This window comes from Pipra filicauda, unplaced genomic scaffold, assembly GCF_003945595.2.
Source record: "Pipra filicauda isolate LSUMZ 115617 unplaced genomic scaffold, ASM394559v2 scaffold213_size2393758_pilon, whole genome shotgun sequence".
Lineage (NCBI taxonomy): Eukaryota > Metazoa > Chordata > Aves > Passeriformes > Pipridae > Pipra > Pipra filicauda.
Window position 1 is genome coordinate 1,181,594 of NW_024104325.1, and position 18,840 is coordinate 1,200,433.

Sequence of the window (18,840 nt, forward strand, 5' to 3'; positions counted from 1 at the left end):
TCAGGGAAATAAAATACAAAAACAATATTAAAATTCTGGCATCTTTCCATGAAAATCAGGAAAATTCAGTGTTGCCAAGCTGAGGAAAAGCAAGCTTTAAAGAAAACAAAAAGACCCCAAAAGCAAGGATCTTGAGTAAAATGTCTAAAAGAGACATGGTCCAAACATGTGGCACTTTAAAAAGCCTCTCGTGAGAGTTTCAAGTCTGTAAGACTCAAAGTTGGCACCCTTTAGAATTATCAAAAACAAGAGTTTCAAACACAGTGGTACCTGGAGAACATCCTGACCACGCTACGGAAAATGCTGAAACCAGAGCGGGCTGGTTGTCAGCATGTGCATTCAAACTGCTCTTGCGGTACTGGGTTCAGGCTGTGAGGTCCCTGGGACAGACTGTGGCTCCCTCAGTGTTCACAATACCTGCATTGTACAGTCAGTACTTAACAACACAAACATTTTATCATTTCACCAAGCTCTAAGACATGGAGGTGGATGCTGATGGGGTTTACATTATGCCATCTACTCACTAGTTTTAACACAATGGCTTTAAATGTCCTATGCAAATCCTACTTCTCACTGGGGCAATGAGTGAAATGGCTGAAGATATTTTAAGCAACATTAAAGCCTATTTATAGTCACATCTCCTTTCCTTCCAGCGTCCACTGGAGGATGCTGAGTGCTTCTAAGTACTCTGCCTGACCTGATGTGTTACATCAGAATTAAAACTTTAAGAATCCCTGAGAATTCTGATTTAATCTAGGAAACCACTCCCAGCACGCAGAGTGTGAGAAAGAATTGCTCCACTTCTTACAGATATGCCAGCATTGCTTCACCGTGGGAAACAGTTTCAGGCATTTTGGTTTTTAATGGCACTCTGGGCATAGATGCATGGAAACATGCTCTTTATTTCCCCTCCTCTGTACAGTGCAAATTGACAGTTATATCATAGAAATTAAAAAAAAATAAAATATCAGCATTCACTCATTATAGCTCTTCCAGTTCATCTGCATCATAGTTTTTTCTTTGCAAAGTGAGGAACAATGCCAGTGTCGTCCTGAGGCAGATGGCTGCCTTCTTCCTTCATTTTCAGGCTCTCTTCTGCAAGTTGGGATAGATACTTCTGCAATCACATAAAAAAACCAAAGCATTGTTACCAAAACTGAAAATATTCAACATGGAATTCTTTATACCTTTTCAGAGCTCTCACTCTTCCATCATGTCAAAAGGGAAGAAAGCACACAGAAGCCCCACTTTGGTGAAAGCTCAAGCCAGGAAATATGGCTGTGTCAGGCAAACTACCTGAATACACTCAGAGCCTCAGAAATTCAGTGGTTCACAAGGGGAAGTAGTGACAGAACTAGGAGGGCCTCTGCTTCCCATCAGTCTAACTGTGTAACTTGACTTTACCTATTCTCTACTCCCATGTGCTATAGAGCAGGAACTAACTCCACTGAGTCAACTGAATTATGCTAGGAAAGTACTGGTATGTCAGAAAACAGATGCAATTTCAGAGTCACAATTTAAAGCATATATATTACATGTTCAGTGTGTCCAGTTCAGAGATACACCTTTCGTACATTTTGTTTTAAGGGAATAATCACACTCAGTAATAACTAACACAATTTAGCAGCTTGGCTGGAGTATTTACATTTATTGTGTTTCTCAAAGATAAAGCCTTTCACTGCTTTAAGTACTCAGTGAGATTTAAAAAAACAGACATGGCCAGTGAGGCTTTCAGCCTTTTGGCAGTGCTCTTAGTTGGCAGAGCTGCACACAAAATGGATGATGAATAGGTGTGGGTCTGAAAATGGTGCTCAAAGTATTTATTCATGGTCAGCAGACATAGAAATGGATGGAAAGAAGCTTCTTCAGCAGCAGCTAGTGTAGAGACACGTGGGAAATTCCTGCATAATCATGCAGAGGTATTCTTATTAATGACTTACACATTTATCACATGCAAGAATAACTGACCTGCACATTATTAGGATCATAAAACTCCCTTTTCTAGCTAATTACACATTCTGATTTGTTTTGAAAAGACCATCCCACATCACTGCAAAATTTTATCTACTTGTAGGATTCCCCCAGACTACAGTTTGCTTTTTGGCATTCATGGGGAAGAGGTGAAATGTAAAATGGATGTAAAAACACTAAGAGCTGTGTTAGGACTGCCAGGTTCTGTCACGTAAATACAAGTTTTGTGTAAGAGGTACATCTGAAAGGGTCTCAGTGCTGTTAATGAATGGACATATCCGTGACAAAGTGACAACTGTGTCCTTGTTATTCAGAATATAGAGTTTTGGCTGTGGAAATTACACAACCCTCATTTTTGATCTCTGGGTGCAAAATTCCATGTGGCAGAAAGCCAGAGTAAATATTACAATATCATGCAGAGATATAGGGTCCATAAAGGCGGGAAGACATGTTCTGTACACCATGGACTGTAATAAATCACTAACGCTTGTCACTGGATTAGATAACCCATGCATTTTTGGTTTTTAATGATTACCAACCAAAATAAGACTGAGTTTTATACACCATGTTTATCTATCATGAGTACCACAAACACCAGTTTTGAAGTTCACACATTCAGATTAATTTGTAGCAAAATGGCAGTCAAGCAAAAATTGTGCCTTTTTTCATTGAAATTCAAGTTCTGATGAATGCCTGGAAAACAGGATAAAATGCTGCACTGAGTTGCCAAGGTAGCTTCCACCAGATGAATCTGACAGCTTTTTGTGGTAGTGATGGCCAAATGATGGATTTTTTTGTACATGGAAAACACAGCGGATCTATGAATATAAACACTGACTGGGAAAATCATTTATTAAGCTGAAGAGAACTGAAAAATGCAAGAAGTCTGCAAGGCTGACAAAGAAACATTTGATTTTTTGTCAGCAATTGCTATTCTTCAAGAGACATTATACTCAGATGAAGCTGACTATTTTACTTCAAGACAAAATTGTCATCATATAAAAAAGACTTTTGGAAGAAAACTGGCAAACCAGCTGTTTAGTTTTGCATTCAAATCCAAACACTGAGCATACATTTTGCATGTGGTTCAAGGAGATCACATGAAAGACAACAAGTAGCAAATCAGCTATAAAAGACTCAAAGCCGTGACAGCATTTGTAACATTGTTGTTGTCACTAGAAGGTGGTATTTGGATGAAGGCAAGAGAACAGAAACACAGTCTGCAGCAGCACTCCCATAGCTTCACACACAGTCATAGTTCCAAGTTCCTATATTGGTGGATACACTCATTAACTTGCATCATCACAGGAGAAGACTGACATTTCTTGCAGAGTGCATAAGTGAGCATTATTGCAACTAAAAGGGTTCCAGTAACACAGAACAATTATTTAAAATTTGCTAAGTTTCCACTTGAGCAGGCAAAAGTTGGCCAAGATATTTACTTCCTGTATTTAGTAAGATAAGAGGTAGGCCTCGACAGAACAGTCTGTTTTCATTACCACATTTGACAGATTTATTTTTAACAGCTTTTATAGTCTTTGTTTTTTTATCTCCGCTCAGTGTTAGTTATCAACCACAGCACTCAAGGGAAATGTCATAACAGGGAGAAAAAGAGGTTATTTTCACACTAAGTCAGTTTTAGTTGGACTGTTTTTTCTTATGACTTAAACGAAATAACTTAGAAAATTAAAAAAAAATTCCTCTTCTTCCCATGGAACCGGTTTCCAGGGGCAGGGGCTGGAGTTGCTACCTTTGCTTTAGTATGAGTTTCTTCAGGACAAACTTGCATAGGATACACAGCCTGCACTGAGTGGTGCCACCTCTGGTGCATCCCTCTGGATTTTTTTGTACGAAGCATCAAAAAGGCATGCAAACCGGCCACCTGCTTTTCAAGCTTGCATTTGGAGGATCCATTATGAGCAAGCATCACAGCTCTGCAGGCCCAGTCTTTGTAAGCTAGGGGCCTTTGTATGATTACAGTTATGGAACTTCTGGAAAGTCATGAAGAAAATTCTCTCAGAGAAATTATTTGACTCTGAGCATCACTGGAAAACTCAATGCCTACTAGCCAGCTAAGGAAAGAGAGCTATTACTTGAAGAGAAGCTGAGTTACAGTATTTACTGTGGGCAGAGGGAAGGAACAGAGAAAGGAGGAGCAGCTGTGCTTTGCTCTTTCATGACTTTTTGCTAAGAGTATGAAAATGCCAACACGAGTGAGAATGCCAACACAAGTGTCCTCTGCACTGTACACCCCCTGCTCACAGGCAGGGACTGGAGTTGAGAGGCAGAGCCACCTTCTCTGAGGAGTCCTCAGCACGGGGCAGTGAACGCTCATGACTGATCCTATACACAGTGCATCAGAAAGCGATAAAGGCAGGGTCTTTTCATTGAACTGCAGGCACACGTGTTCTCTGCGTGCTAGTGTCAACTGCTGACATGCTCATGTTATATTCTTATGGAAACCGTACAAGTAATGACATGCTTGTGCATGTCCTTATAGAAATTATTCAGCAGTGGTGCTCTGTTGTGGCTGCTCTGCAGCGCACGGGGGTGATTTCAGCGGGTCACAGGAAATGCCTGTGCGTCACGGAGCACTGCGTGCTGAAACACGCTGCACAAATTCACACCAGGGCAAAAATAAGTCTGGCAACACTACTGAACAAGTGACATGTTTAGTGCTCCTGAAATTAAGACATAATAAAGATTGCTGCAGGGCCCACTCCTGGCGACAGAAACGTCTGGGACCCCCAAGAGCAGAGAATTAAAGATCTGAGTTGCATGCTGTGCTAGTGACAAGGGTCAAATGTAGATTAGAAGACCAAACTATCACCTGACCCCATTTTACTTATGATTCAGAAGTTCATTTCAAGGATCTGTGAGTGAGAAATCAGTGTGCTAATGCTTGGAACTACTGAAAAGTTTGCTTATCTGAATTTCACTTCATCTGAATTCTCTCCACAGAGTAAAAGCTAGTTTTTTGTTGCATCCTCTACCTTACACAGAATCCTTGCTGTAGGTAGCTTCAAGTCTGTTTTTACCTGAAGATTTTTGTAGTGAACAGTACTCCTGCAGTGACTTGTCTTTGCTGTCTCTTCATTTGTGTAGAAGAGTCCACAGAGCTTGCAGTAAAAGCCAGTTCTAGGCACCACAAATTCCACACCTATTGAGAAATTCTGAATTACATTAAAGTGCCAGTTGAAACCCTTACCCCTCCCACAATAAACTTGTTTTCAAAGAAAAAAGGTGCTGTTTAGTGACAGGGACAGGAAGACTGAATCCTGGATTCGCTTCTGTAATTTCCCTAATTTTGCAATACTGAGCTGCAGTTTAAAATCCTGTGCATTGCAAATACACCTTTCTTTTCTCTCTTAGGTATACATATTTTAAAATGCACTTTCTCACACATAATACTGACTGGAAACTTCACTCTGTAACCTCAAGGGCTAGAAAAGCAATAGTACTTATGAGCAGTAAATTCATGCTTAAATTACAAAAATTGCTTTTTAGGATGTACTTCTTCCAAGTGTTTTACTCATAATCAGTATTTACACAGTAAACCCAATACTTTTGTTTATATTGAAAGGATAGTCAACAATTTTATGACAAAGACTTGTAAATTACTAAGTATTTTTTCATATGTATTTCATATATCATTCAAAGGAAAACTTATTTCACCTCACCAGTGACATTAACAGCTACATTTTGCCATTCATTTGGAATGAAATTAGCAATGATCTATAATCAAAAGACCCTTTCTTTCAACAGCTATCCCTCTGTCATATACCCTGTTCCTTCACTCTCCTCACATCTGTTCCGAAAAATAAATATAGCAAGTAGCCTTAAAGTGACATCTTGTTGTAAGCCCTGGGTATTGCAGTGGGCGGCCCAACGTACCCAGGGGAATGCTGAGCTCGGTGAAGACGTCCTCTTGTTCCCAGCCTGGTGGAGAGTGCCTTTGTTTAGATTCCACCTCCGGGTATTCCAGAGATCTCATTTCCAGGTACCTAGAATTTGCTTAACAAATGAATAAATATATTGAATGAAAGCAGTTTATTAAAGAGACTTTTGTACACTTCTTGGGAACACTTTCTGGGTGGATCTGTAAATGAAGTAAAATTTGGAGAGAAAAAAAATGAAGTAAATTTTGGGAAAAAATGCTTTTCCATTCAAATCAGAGGCCTATTTAGTGCAACTCCAACAGCTGTACTACACTGTGCAGTCACCCATATTTCTCTGAGTACACCATTTTTCTATTTCTAATTTCTTGTTATGTTTGGGGTTTTTTTTCATATTTTAATCTCTAAGTAGAGCTATAACATTACACGTGTCTCCGGCACAAGCACGGTCTGACTGCAGCTCTGTAACCACATGTGATGGAGCCGGGCTGACAAAGTGGCTCCTGAGATAGTGGGGGCAGCAGGACCTGGTGACAGCAAATCCCCAAACCTGCCTCTTGTAGGATCCCTGCAGCATCATTATCATCTTCTCCCTGGATCCACTCTTCTCCCAACCTCAGCCCTCCAAAGGACAGTTTCTGCTGTATGGCCCCTACCCACTAAAAGATTTTGGTTCCTGGCTAGAAGGATTGGGATGATTGGTCCCTGCTGACCAACATTAATGGATGCAGCAGGAGATTCAAGGTGTGTAAAACACTGGATTGATTTGCTAAGGCAGATATAGCCAGTGAAAAGAAATGATGCTCTCCCTTCCTGTGATTCTCAACATATGAATTACTTTTATTTTAAAAAAGAGAAATTTGTTATCACAGAGCAACAGAATTACAGATAAACTGATCTGATACCTATTCTTCAGTTCTTAGATCAAAGAATTAGTTCCCTCACCCTGACAAAATTTCTATTGCATTGCAAATTTCACCTAGATAAGGGATATATTTTCTCATAAAACAAACATTTTTCCCAAACCAAACCCTTCCTGTCTTTCAGGTCTGTAGTTCAAAGATCTGAAGTTTCTGGCTATGAGAAAGAATTTTTCTTCACTGTTTTAAATATGTCTATTACAGGATTTTAAAAGAAAATAATTTAAAATCCCGACTGGTTGGCTTTCAAGTTAATTTTAAGCCCATCCCAGATTTCCAAATCTGCAGCAGAGAACTGGAAAACCTCCAGTAAGCTCTTAAGACATCCAGGGCCTTTGTGGAAACCTAAGTCCCACTTAAGTTGATTTCAGTGCTTCTGAGCTGGCAGCTGCATTTGCAGAGGTTTCAGAGTCTTGGACTGCAGATCCCAGATATCAAGTCCATGTCAGAAACCTGGGAAGCATGAGGTGCCCTGGAGCTTCCAGGCTCCCTGCTGACAAGCTGGAAGCTGAGATGCTGAAAACACTAAAGTAACTATGCTCCTGAGATATCCAACTCTTTCATCAGCTGGCTGCCTGGGCAGCCCAGGGTAGCCAGCTTTGCCATGCCCAGTCCCAGGGAGTTTGCATGGCAATGTTATCGCCAAATACACCAAGTCTGGCAAGGTGTCTTCAGGCAAAACAGGTAAGTATTGAAAACCAAGTGAGTTTGAAATTTATCCTGGAGGAAGAAATTAGTTGAAAATCAGACATTCACATTAAATGTTTCCAGCACTGCACCCTCAAAAATCTTCCATCAGCTTCTTTTCACAACCCCTTGTCCACCACATGGGCTCTGGCAGCAATAACAAAAGAGCATTCCTGGCCAACACAGTCTGTTGTTTTCTACTTCATGTCACTATACACAGCCCATTCACTCAAGTATCATTTGAAAGTGTGACGAGGAACTGAACTCACTTTCAGACACTCAAGATCCCTCTTTTCTTGACAGCTAAAACATTAATATGTAGTTATGATTATATTTATTGACACTACCTCACAGCATGTCCTATTAGTTGTATTAAAAGTAGAATGCAGTAGATAACAGAAGATAAGGCAAGTCCTGACAAAAGGTATTTATTTGTGTTGAACGGGGCCTGAGAAGTAACAATCTACAGATGATTTCCATTTTACTAATGCTTCAGTACAGTGTGTAAGAATACCCACCTTGTCCAGGAGCCAGCCAGACATTACAGATACTTTTCTGTTGACCTTCAGAGACTGTCACTCATTTCATTGACAATTCAAAATAAATTTAGCAAGGCACTGAAGGACTTCAGCTAAACTCATGTGAACCTTGACATGACAATTATAGCAGCTTATGCCTTTTAGAAAGCTTGCAAGCTGCTTATCATATTTCCTTTACACTATTCAGCTAAGAGGCTCTAATGGTTTAGCTTGGCCAAAGCCACTGGGGTTCTTTTACTGAGCGGCTCCAAGGACAAGTCCTGATACTATTAGCAACACTTATTCTCGTTAGCAATAAATTTCAGTCTACTGTCAGAGAAAATATGTAAGGCTCTCTGCGGGCTGAAGAGAAAAAAAGCAGTAGTTACCCTTGGCCTCTGGACACTCTTGGCTTCCATGTCTTGTTTCTTCACTGGTGTTTTTAACAAGCGTTTCCGTAACTTGTCTGCTCTCAGCTCCTTGTGATCCCATCTGTTTGTAATCATCTATAAATGCATCAGAGAGCTGGAGAGTCTCTTCTTTCAGATGAACAGAAGGTATATGGTGATCTTCAGGCTCTAAATGTGTGTCAGAGCTCTTATCAATTTTTCCTTCCTTCTGCTGGGGATCAGACTCCTTAGCAGATTGGTCTTCTTTCCATTCCTCTGGCTTCTGTTCAGGGTCCAGATTTAGGCTTGATGCTTCAGTTACAGCATCATCATTACCATCATCCTCCTCATCATCCTGACAGCCGCTAGAAGCTGCACTGCCCTTTGCTGTTCTCAAATTTGTTTCTAAAGCTTTATGGGCACATTTGTCTTCACTCCTGGTTAAGTGGCTGTGATTGTTTTTCAGTTCTAACACAGTTGACATACAGGGGCACATTTCTGAAGCAGCTTTATTTTTTTGATCAACTGGTACTATTTCTTCAAGCTCAGTTATATCAGGCTCCATAATTAAATCATCTTCTCCCACTTCATCTACTGTCACTAATTCCTCCATGTTAGCAGGATACCAGGTCTCACCTTCTATTTCACTTCCACTCTCCCAGTCTCGGTCCTGTCACAAAGATGAGAGATTGGTCACAAACATTTGAGAGATTGGTGATTATAGATCAACACTGTTAAAAAGTGGGCTTTGAAACCAGGAAGAAACTTGGTCTGGCCATGCCTAACCCTCTTTGCGTTATTATTTCAAAGAACAATATGCCTGAGTGTTGTAATTTTGAACCTTATGCACAAGGACAAGCAATCTCTACTGAATTATCACATAAACTTCACTTTGTGGAGATTCTGTAACTGCTTTGGGGATTACATTCTCTCCAGTCTCCTGCTTCTTACTTTTCTGTAAGCAGTAGAGCAAGGCACAACCTGTTACACTTTATTATGCAACTGATGCTATTGTGTGATACTCAAGGAAAAGAACCTCTCCCTTTCCTCGACCTCCATATCAGTGCAATGAAAACATACTGAACCCCAGTCGAGTCGCTGGGGTTTTCACTTGGCTGGACTAGGTCCTTTTAATTCCTATGGATGTGGCTTCCTTCTGCAGTCATTTCCTTCCACCAGCAAGAGTCCTCTGCCAGGGACTGTGCTGGTAGAGATTGGCCTAAGCCTTCAGAAAAATCAGGTTTACAATTATACTCCAAGGTACATATTCTGAAATACCTCATTCATGTGGTTATGGACTTGTAGGACTCAGACACTAATACTGGACTTCAGAAGTCTTAGAATTAAAAGGTATATGTTGCTTCTAAGACACACTTGCAGCTTAGGTTTCAACTCCCAGACTCCTTGTGTACACATAATCTATTAATAATCCGTATTCTCCTCCTGTTTGGCCATTCCCACACTTCCCCTCCTAGAATCCTAAAACAGCATGAAAACTCTGGGAGTTGACACTGTTCTTGCCAGGAGATCAGTTTTCTACAGCAACAGATATCAATAGCTTCCATATCTGACCATCAACCCATGACCCTACAGATATGAAGCTGGAGGAATTCCAAGGACATTGCTCTCCCTGACCGTGATGCAGTAGCAGGGGTTCTGTAAAGGCATTATTTAATTAAAACCAGAAACAATCAGAAGAGGCTACTATCTATAGTTCATAGGGCCAATGCTCTGAAAAGTATTCATCATTAGTCCCCTCTTTCTCCGCTAACTGACTCCATCTCCTATTTTTGGGCATGGTTTGCAAAGTTCCACGGTTCACTTGGGCATACGTTCCTTACAGCTGCCAGTGCCAAGGGCTGTGCATGTGAAGCAATGTACATGGGCAAAGAGTAACTAAAAAAAGAGTTCTGGAGACTTCAGGAAAAGCTGTCCCTTAAAGCAGAGGTCAAGATAAGGCAAGTTAATTTAGACAGCCTCCTTCTACAACCCCTTAACATGTTTCTTCATGGGGGGGTTAATATTTCATTTGGGAAAATGTGCTACCAAACCTGGGGTTTTACTCATTTGGTCATATAGCTGCACTAACAATGTGTCACCGACCTTCTCTTTTCTTGTGTTTTCCAGAACCTCTCCGGATTCTTTTCCTTGTTTATTATCTGAAGGTGAGCTCTCCTCTGGAACTTGCTCCTCTTTTTCAAGCTAAAATAAATACATATACATGTATAGCAACACACAGTGGTGCTCTAGTATGTTTCTATTCTGGGTTTAGAGAATCAAAGTCACTCACAAGGTCATATTCTTTATTTCTAAAGTTTATGCAAGTCAACTAGGCTGTGAGAAAAGGCATGACAATTAGATTCCATTAGCAGAGCTGCACAAATAAGAATAAGAATTTTAAACAAAATTAGAGAGGTGTAATTTATATCACAGAATTGGCTAGAAGACAGGTGGGGGAGAATGTCAATTCATTAAAATTTCCAGCCTCCACTCCTCTGTTCTCTACGTATCTGTTATGTTCGCTCAGACATGGTAAGGAGAGCATCAGTGTCAAAACTCTGCAGAAGACCTCAATAGTTTTGTTCATTGATGTAGGATCAGTTGAGAATTCAACTGCTTGCTCAGTTCATAATTTGGAAGAACAAAACCACAGTACTACCTGGCAGTTAGTAAAAGAGGGGCAAAGCAACATGTGAGTTCAAGACATTCAAAACTACTTCTACCTTATGAAATAAATTACTAGCAGTAGTCCCTGGAGAGGTATGCCTTTAGCAAAGCTACTGTAAAATAACTTGAAAAACATGCAGAGGAGTGTGCAACACTGGTGATTTAGGATGCTGTCTGACATTTCTCTCTGACATCTCCTCCCAAGGAACCATACGCCACAGTGAAATATCAGCCAAAGGAGAAAGATGATAAAAGGTGGTACAAACACACATATCTGTGGCATGAGGTAGTGCTGCAGCTGGTACAGACCAGTGGAGTTATAAATCTAGAGATTTCCATCAACTTTGCCCTCACATGAGAAGAACAAACGCAAGGTCAGCTGAAAACAACCGACAATGGAGCCCTGGTCAGCCAAGCAGCTCTGCAGCCTCCCGTGCCAGCAGCCCTGGGGGTGGATGGCAGCAGCGTATCACTGAGTGGGAGCTGGGGGAGGCAAGGTGGCCAAGAGCCAGTAACCAGATCCCCACAGGGTGGGGATATGAGTATGGGCTGTACTGAGACTGAGCAAATGAGGCATCTTGATCTGTTCCCCCTCCCACTTCTTCCCAGTGGAGAATCAAATCCACAAACATTGCCACCTTACAACTGGAAGTATTTCTCCAGAGATCCCGTAATTTTATAGGTAAGCTGATTCAGTGGTTCTGCCATGGGAGAAGATTCCTGCCAGCACATTGAAAGGAGTGGTGTGAATTATCCCTACCACAGTTGAGAGTAGGGACATATGATTAATGGAAACCAATTCCTCTGTTGAGTTATCCAGAAAGAAAACGTCCTCATAGAAAGTTCATTCCCCATTTTAGTAGTGAAACAACCATTTCCACGTATCATCCTACAAATATTGCGCACCTCTGTAAAATATCACTTAATTCTCAGATAACTCAATCCTTATTGAGTGGAAGGAGGTTATGGAGAGCAGCTATGGGGTATTCTGCACAGACTTAGAGAGCAGGAGGGCAATTGCCCCTGCACATACAACCTGCATGCAAACAGCACACTGTCACTCGGTTTTGTTTTCAGTTGTCTGTCCCTATCCCCTAAGTGGTTACCCAAAGATTCCGTGCTTGACACAGAACGACAGTATACCCAACACTGCAATGCGTTAACAGATCTGCATGATCTGGGCAAAGACACAGACAAGAGGACCTCCAAAGGTCTCTTCTAGGACTATATTCTGTGATTTTATCATGGCAAAACATCTCATGTCAGTGGCACAACACCTACAACATATGCTCTAAGATATTTCAGAAAATATATTACTTCAGCATTTACTTTCTTTTAAATACACTTTTAGATCTCTATTTACCTCATTCTCTGGTGGTTTGGTTTCCTTCACATCACTGCTTTCAGCAGTAGCATCTTCTTCTTCGTCTTTTTCGGCTTTCTTCGCCTTATTCTTCTCACTTTGTTTTTGCCTGGAGCCCTCAAATGCTTTGCCGTGCTTCTGTTCAGCCACCTCCTCCCTGGCAGTGTCGTCGCTGTAAGAATGCCTGCGTTCCCTTAACTTTGCCTCTTCCTTTCTCTTAGATCTCCCAGGTACATCCTGCTGCTGCCTCTGAAACTTGTCAGATTTTGACTTAGAGGATTTTCGGTAATAGTCATCCTCCCTGTTCTTGTAGCCAGATAAAGGGTGAAGGGAGCCAGGGGAACCAGTCCGTAAGTATTTTTCTCGGTATCCTCTGCCTCCTTCAAGCCGTTCATCCAAATCAAACTTGTCCAGCTGTCGGGAATAATGTTTCCTCTCGTGTACCCACGTGTCAGTCCTGTCCCTCTTCTCATCCCCATTCTCTCGCCATTCTCTGCTATCTCTTTCCTCTTCCCGTCGAGAATACGGGGACTGATCCCATGCCTCTCTCCCATTTCCCCAGTCAGTCCTGCTGGTCCCCATTGGGCTGTGTGGTGAACTGCAGGAAGTAAAGCTGGGAGTGTGGGATCGGGGTGACAGAGAGCGGCTGATGGGACTGCGAGAGCGGGGCCTGTCCATTCCATACCTGCTGCAGAGGGAAAAGGCAGCTGTTAACTGGCTGACCCACTATTGACTACCAAGTTCTTGTACGCTGGAAGCTCATGGGGACTGCCCTGGGGACTGTGAACCTGAGACCCCAGGCCTTTCACAGACATGCACTGCACAGCTGCAAACACAGTGAATAGGAGAAAAGGCAGTGTCATATCCACAGAGCTTAACCAAATCTCCATAGAACTGTCAAGAATATATTCATTCATTCTTAAAAGCATCTCATAGGGGTTTAGCATTAAAAGCTTATAATATGTTAATACCTTTACAATGACCCTAATGTCTGCACCCTGAATACTCACTCAGCTAGGGCATCTCTGACACAAAAGTGACAATGGCCACCTGTTTAAAAGAGATGTTTTAGGACTGTAATTCCTCTCCAATTTTGCTGAAAGGTCCAGAAGTCAGGCAGATCAGAAATGTACCCAAATACATTTTAATCTGAATCCACTCCTTCCCAGCAGGTCTCACAGCACCCCCACCCTTTACGCTTTTCACTCAACAGGGAGGAGAGTGGAACAGCTTCATTTCTGCGTTCTTCACATGCCAGGCGTACTTTCTGAGTCATCATCATCAGCAGGAAAGAGATCTTTTATTTTCATAACATGCACAGTTTCAATCTGATCTCATTATACAGGTCCTGTACCTACCATTGGACTATATAAAAATACACACTATTCTATAAGTGAAATTCAAATTAGGAAAGCAAATGAAATAAGAGAGGGAAGCACAGGGATAATGCTGCTTCTACCTACAGGTTTACAGACTTCCAGTTCCAAACTGTGGAGAAACTTTACCTGTCCACTTCACGCAGCATGTCCCTCTCCCTCTGCGAATGGATGTCCTGGATGATAGCAGCCACATTCTTACCTGGTTTCTAACAAAAACAAAGAAACTGCTTAGCATGCTGCACTACTCCAAGCTAATATATGTGATTTGTCCTTCAAGGAACAGTATCCATGCATTCAATTATACTATTGCTCAGAAATATTTAGTTTCAGTGTTGTGGTTACACTCTTCTGCAGCTGGTTTCTCAATAACACGATCAAAGCGGTAAAATGATACAAATGGAAAGTTTGCTCCATTACGTTGTAGCACTGTCTCCTCATACTTGGCTGCTATGACAGGCTTTGAAAACTGGCTCGTCCTTCCTTATTACACAATCACTACAGAGAATTTTCTAGGAACTGGATCTAAGAGGAAACAAAACAGACAATTTTTCTAGTATGGAATTAAATATGTATAGCAGCCTATCTCTCATCCTCTGGGAATGAACTGCTTTATCTTCATCTCGGAGTCAGTTCATCCTGTGGTATAGCTCTAGAAGACCATGCTTAGATAGGAGAGCTTCAGAAAAGCCAAGTGCAAGAAAGATGTGTACTACAGTGTTGATTACTCAAAATTCAAGATCATTTACGAAGAATGCACTACACAGGCTGGAGTGCATGCAATTTGTCAAACACTTGGAGCATGCACAGCTGAGCAACATAATCATGCAGGAACTCAGCAGTTTGTAGTGGTAAATAGCTCATGCATATACCCTCTTCTACACTGTGCTTTTATTTGTTTGCTTTCTTGCTCATGCAGAGCAAAGTAATTCCATAACCTGAAAAAACTGCCATTGAAAGAGCAGAAAAATCTTCCTGAAATCTAGGCAAACCACCACCTCTCCTCGGTAACTCCTGCCTCTACATCAAGATGCACAGCCTCCACCACCTAACATCTGAATCCCTCAATGTACCACACTTGGAAAGACTGCCCTGGTTTATGAACTTCTGGCAACTCCTTTGTCTCCTTAAACCATTATACAGATACAAGAGAGAAAGAGACTTTTCCAAAGGTTAGACCAAACCATCTGAGTTCCTTGTTTTTCCTCAAGGCTCATAAAAGGCCTCTTAAATTGGAACATTACAGAGCTGTTTTATAAAATAACTTCGTGCCATGTTAGTAAATACAATATGGAGCTTTTAAGCTCCGCATTACCAGTTCTGGTCCAAGTTACCATGAAATAAAAATACCCTCTTAGCACTACACATGGCAGTAGATAAGCCTTCATAAATATGCTCACAAGAGCAGTGATTTTTGGACATCACCCAGATGTCTACAACAGAAGTGTCACACACACTACAGATAAAGTCTAAAGGCTATTGCTCTGTTCTGACTCTATTTAAAAAAAGAAAATTGTGTTTTTTAATTTAGGTCATTCACAAGAAGGAAATAAAAAGAAACCAATGTGCTGTTTGGTCATTACTGCTTGGTATCAAGATTGTACTATGGCTCAAGCATGCAAGCAGTGAAAAAGACATTGCTTCAGGCTTAATGCCTGACTAAAAGGACCAGACAACCTTATTTTGCTGACATCTTGTATCTTACACATGGCTGTGTTTTAGACCTTTTTTAGAGCAAGCAATGTGGGGAGGGAAACTCAGAAGGGATTTTTGAAATGGTTTGAGTGGACTAGAGAAAATGGGGTCTCTTCCAAGAGTTAAAATTTAGAACAAAACCAAGCAGTTAAGTATAAAATATCATTAAAATATATTTGTTAATTTATCTTTCTTAATTTCTTTTTCCATAATAATAAAGCTTCAATTAGAAGTCAGTAATCAGCAAAGATTTTTTTTTTAGATGTATTCTCCAGGACATGCCACAGAAACTCAGAAAATTTGATCAGGAATAACTATCTTACCTTCAGCTGCAATTCCTTGTATCTTTTAGACATCCTAATAAGTAACTTCTCATCATTTATCATAGCAGGTTTTTCTTTGTAGTACTGCACCATGGCTTGAGCTGCTTCACTGTAAGCCATTTCCAGAAAGGCCTAGCACAAATGGGGAGAACTTTACAATCTATTACATTATTAAAAATACGAAGTATAAGAGAGAAAAGGCAGCAAAATAAGTTTCCTTTAGATTCCTCCTCTGCAAAACGTCTTGATAGTACAAAACTGAGTAGCTTTCCAGCCCTGAAGCTGAAACAGTAACATTCGGTCCCTTTCTCAGCCTTCTTTTAACTGCAAGAAATGTTTTCAAACCAGCTCTTAAAGCCAATATGCGACTTTAGAAGCCAGTTTAGTTAAAAACTGAATGACTGGTATCTAATCTTTCTTGACTGTCAGTGTTCAAGGCCAGGCTGGATGGGGCTCTGAGCAACCTGGTCTGGTGGAAGGTGTCCCTGCCCATGGCAGGGGAGTTAGAACCAGATGGTCTTTAAAACCCTTTCAAGCCAAACCGTTCTGTGATTCAGTTATTTTGAAACATTACAATTTCAAACACTGACCACTGGTGTGGATTCTACATCCAACCATATTGTTTGCTGCAGGTATGTGAGAGAAGATATTCTACTCTTACCAGCTTACACCACTGGTACACTTAAGTTACTTAGGGCAGACTTAAGCTACCATGAAGAATAAGACAAGTCTGAAAGTAACCCTACTAAATGGCTAAGAGAAGGCAGCCAAGTTATTCCCTTTAAAAATATTATTAAAAGCACAGTTTTACAACACTTCTCCATTGAGATTTCTGTTGTTTTGTTTTTTTTAACAAGAACTATGAGGCAGTGGCCATGTTTGTGTCTGTTGTCATCTCATTCTGTGAACACCAACTGTTTTTTTTATTTTAGGAGTAGGCTTTATATATATAACTTTCTATTATAAAATAAGAGATTTTCCCCAAACACTCTGTCTCAAGCCAACAGATGTCAATACTGGTGCCCTAAATGCACAGTACCTGATTAGTGGATTTCATGAGGATATAGTTGGTGACCTTTCCAAATGGGAGGCCCAAGTTAATGACATCATTCTCCGTGCAGCTTCCCTCAGGGAGGTTGCAGATGTGAACAACTCGACCCAGTGTAGATTTCCTCTGGGCAAACTGGGAAAAAAACCAACTCAAACCAATGTTTTTATCTTAGATATTCAATCTACTAGATTAGATACTACATTTTTGCAAAAAATGCTCTGCTCTGTGTACCTGTTATTAAGGACAAATATTCTTCTTTTAAAACTTGCATTTTAACATCCTGGTTTAGAAATACAAATGTTTAGAAATACATGTTTAACTGCAGTGCAGGTTGCAATGGAGTCTCCATCCCTGGATATTTACAAAGTCCAGAGAGGATTTCTAGAGGAGATGCTCCCCTTCAAATAGGATTAATGATATTGCTGTAAAAACTAACTGCTCACTGCAGTCCCTGCTGAATTTATGGATGTCAGAAATCAGTTTAGGTGACTACAGAGGTGTTCAGGACGGCAGGGGTTGAATTTAAATCTTTCTTCTGCCATAGTGGAAAAGACTGGGCCAGGGGTAAAAGTGATCTCATTTAACTCGTGAGAGGACACACAGCTCTACCTCGAGTCAGAAAACGTTCTACTTTCCCCTCTCATTGCAACAACACGCAGTAGGAGGGACTTCTGCCCTGGGGGCACAGTCACCACTGGACACGTCTCCCAAATTGGTCACTGACAAGTGACCACATCTCCCAAACTGGGCTGGCACAGGCCCATAGCACCGGAGTGGTAATTGCTTTCCAAGGGTGGAAGTCTATTTTAGAGTGCTGGGGCAGTTCCCAGAGAACTGCCCATCTCTCTGACATGGAAAGCAAGCTCTACACTCTCTATGCAAAGAGGCATCAGGGTATACCCAGACAGAAAGTTAATTTACCCCAGCTAATGACAAGCAACAAATCAGTCACATGGGATTAAATCTTTCCAGACTACTTCCATGTTTATGACCTCTGCTGTTAGGATTTTGCTGGAGAAGTAACTCTACCTTCAATTAAAATTGTGCCATTCAAGGGAAGATGCAAATCATGTAATCTTGTGGGATCAAGTTCACCAGAGCCATCGCAAATGTTTGGCTTGTCAGCAAGTTCACAAGTTACAGAGCTAATGTTATCTTATTTACACCTTCGTCTCATTGCCTTCCTTCCAGGCTTCACCACTTAACCATTTGTGTATTTTTGCTGCAGCAAGACCCTGCATTATACAGTGGTCTGCTACTTAGCTTGCATCTCACAGAGCCTGCCCAGGTGTGTAAGGTAAGTCAAAGAAGTGCAAAAGTCCATAAGTAAGATATTTTCTCTAGCAGAAAAATAACAAAGATCTGATCCCGAGAAAAAGATGAAGCAACTCAACTCCACTGAACAGAAGTGATGTCTGTATGTATCTGGCATGGCAGCATGTAGCACAGAACAGAAGAACACAACTATAGCCAGCAGAGGAAAAGGAGACAGCAAATGCAGTCCCAGTGCACAAACACCCCAGGTTACTGGGCATCTTCTGTTTATTTTGTTAGATCTGATAAAAGATAGTGTGTAAGAGTCTATGGGACTAGACTTGGCTGTTCTCTACGTTGGCTCCAGAGCCCATGTTCCAACACACAGTCCTCAGTACATTAAGTTGCTACCACATGTAAGTTGCTACCACTTCCCCACAATTGGCAATGGCTTAAATTAAAATGCTATGCCATAAACCTGCTGTAATTCATGATTAAGAAGTGGTCACATACTCATGCCAGAAGTCAACAGGCTGTATCAAGCAATGATCTTGTCAGCTGATTGCAGTTAAATTGGATCTATTCATTAAATAGGGCTGTAAATCACAGCCAGAAAAGGAATATACAGCTTCCAAATCCACAATCAGGAAGTTAAAGGAGCTGTTGCGTGACAAGTGTTGAAGGCATTTTTCGATAAGATTCTAAGTTAACTTGCTTTGTAACTGATGTG

The 18,840-nt window shown here is 41.1% G+C and overlaps 1 protein-coding gene across 2 annotated transcripts in view; it reads right to left on the minus strand.

The window, feature by feature from the left end:
- Positions 1 to 842: 842 nt before the first annotated feature.
- The window catches only part of RBM20 (RNA binding motif protein 20), a 100,737-nt gene continuing 82,739 nt past the window's right edge, over positions 843 to 18,840 (minus strand). For both annotated transcript variants that reach the window (XM_039381135.1, XM_027735255.2), the window contains exons 6-14: positions 16,845 to 16,988; positions 15,806 to 15,937; positions 13,917 to 13,996; positions 12,412 to 13,099; positions 10,485 to 10,583; positions 8,382 to 9,051; positions 5,866 to 5,985; positions 5,010 to 5,131; positions 843 to 1,117 (exon numbers count right to left, since the gene is read on the minus strand). In XM_039381135.1, coding sequence (XP_039237069.1) covers positions 1,007 to 1,117; positions 5,010 to 5,131; positions 5,866 to 5,985; positions 8,382 to 9,051; positions 10,485 to 10,583; positions 12,412 to 13,099; positions 13,917 to 13,996; positions 15,806 to 15,937; positions 16,845 to 16,988 — 2,166 coding nt within the window. In that variant the 3' untranslated portion in view covers positions 843 to 1,006. The remainder of the gene's footprint in view (positions 1,118 to 5,009; positions 5,132 to 5,865; positions 5,986 to 8,381; positions 9,052 to 10,484; positions 10,584 to 12,411; positions 13,100 to 13,916; positions 13,997 to 15,805; positions 15,938 to 16,844; positions 16,989 to 18,840) is intronic.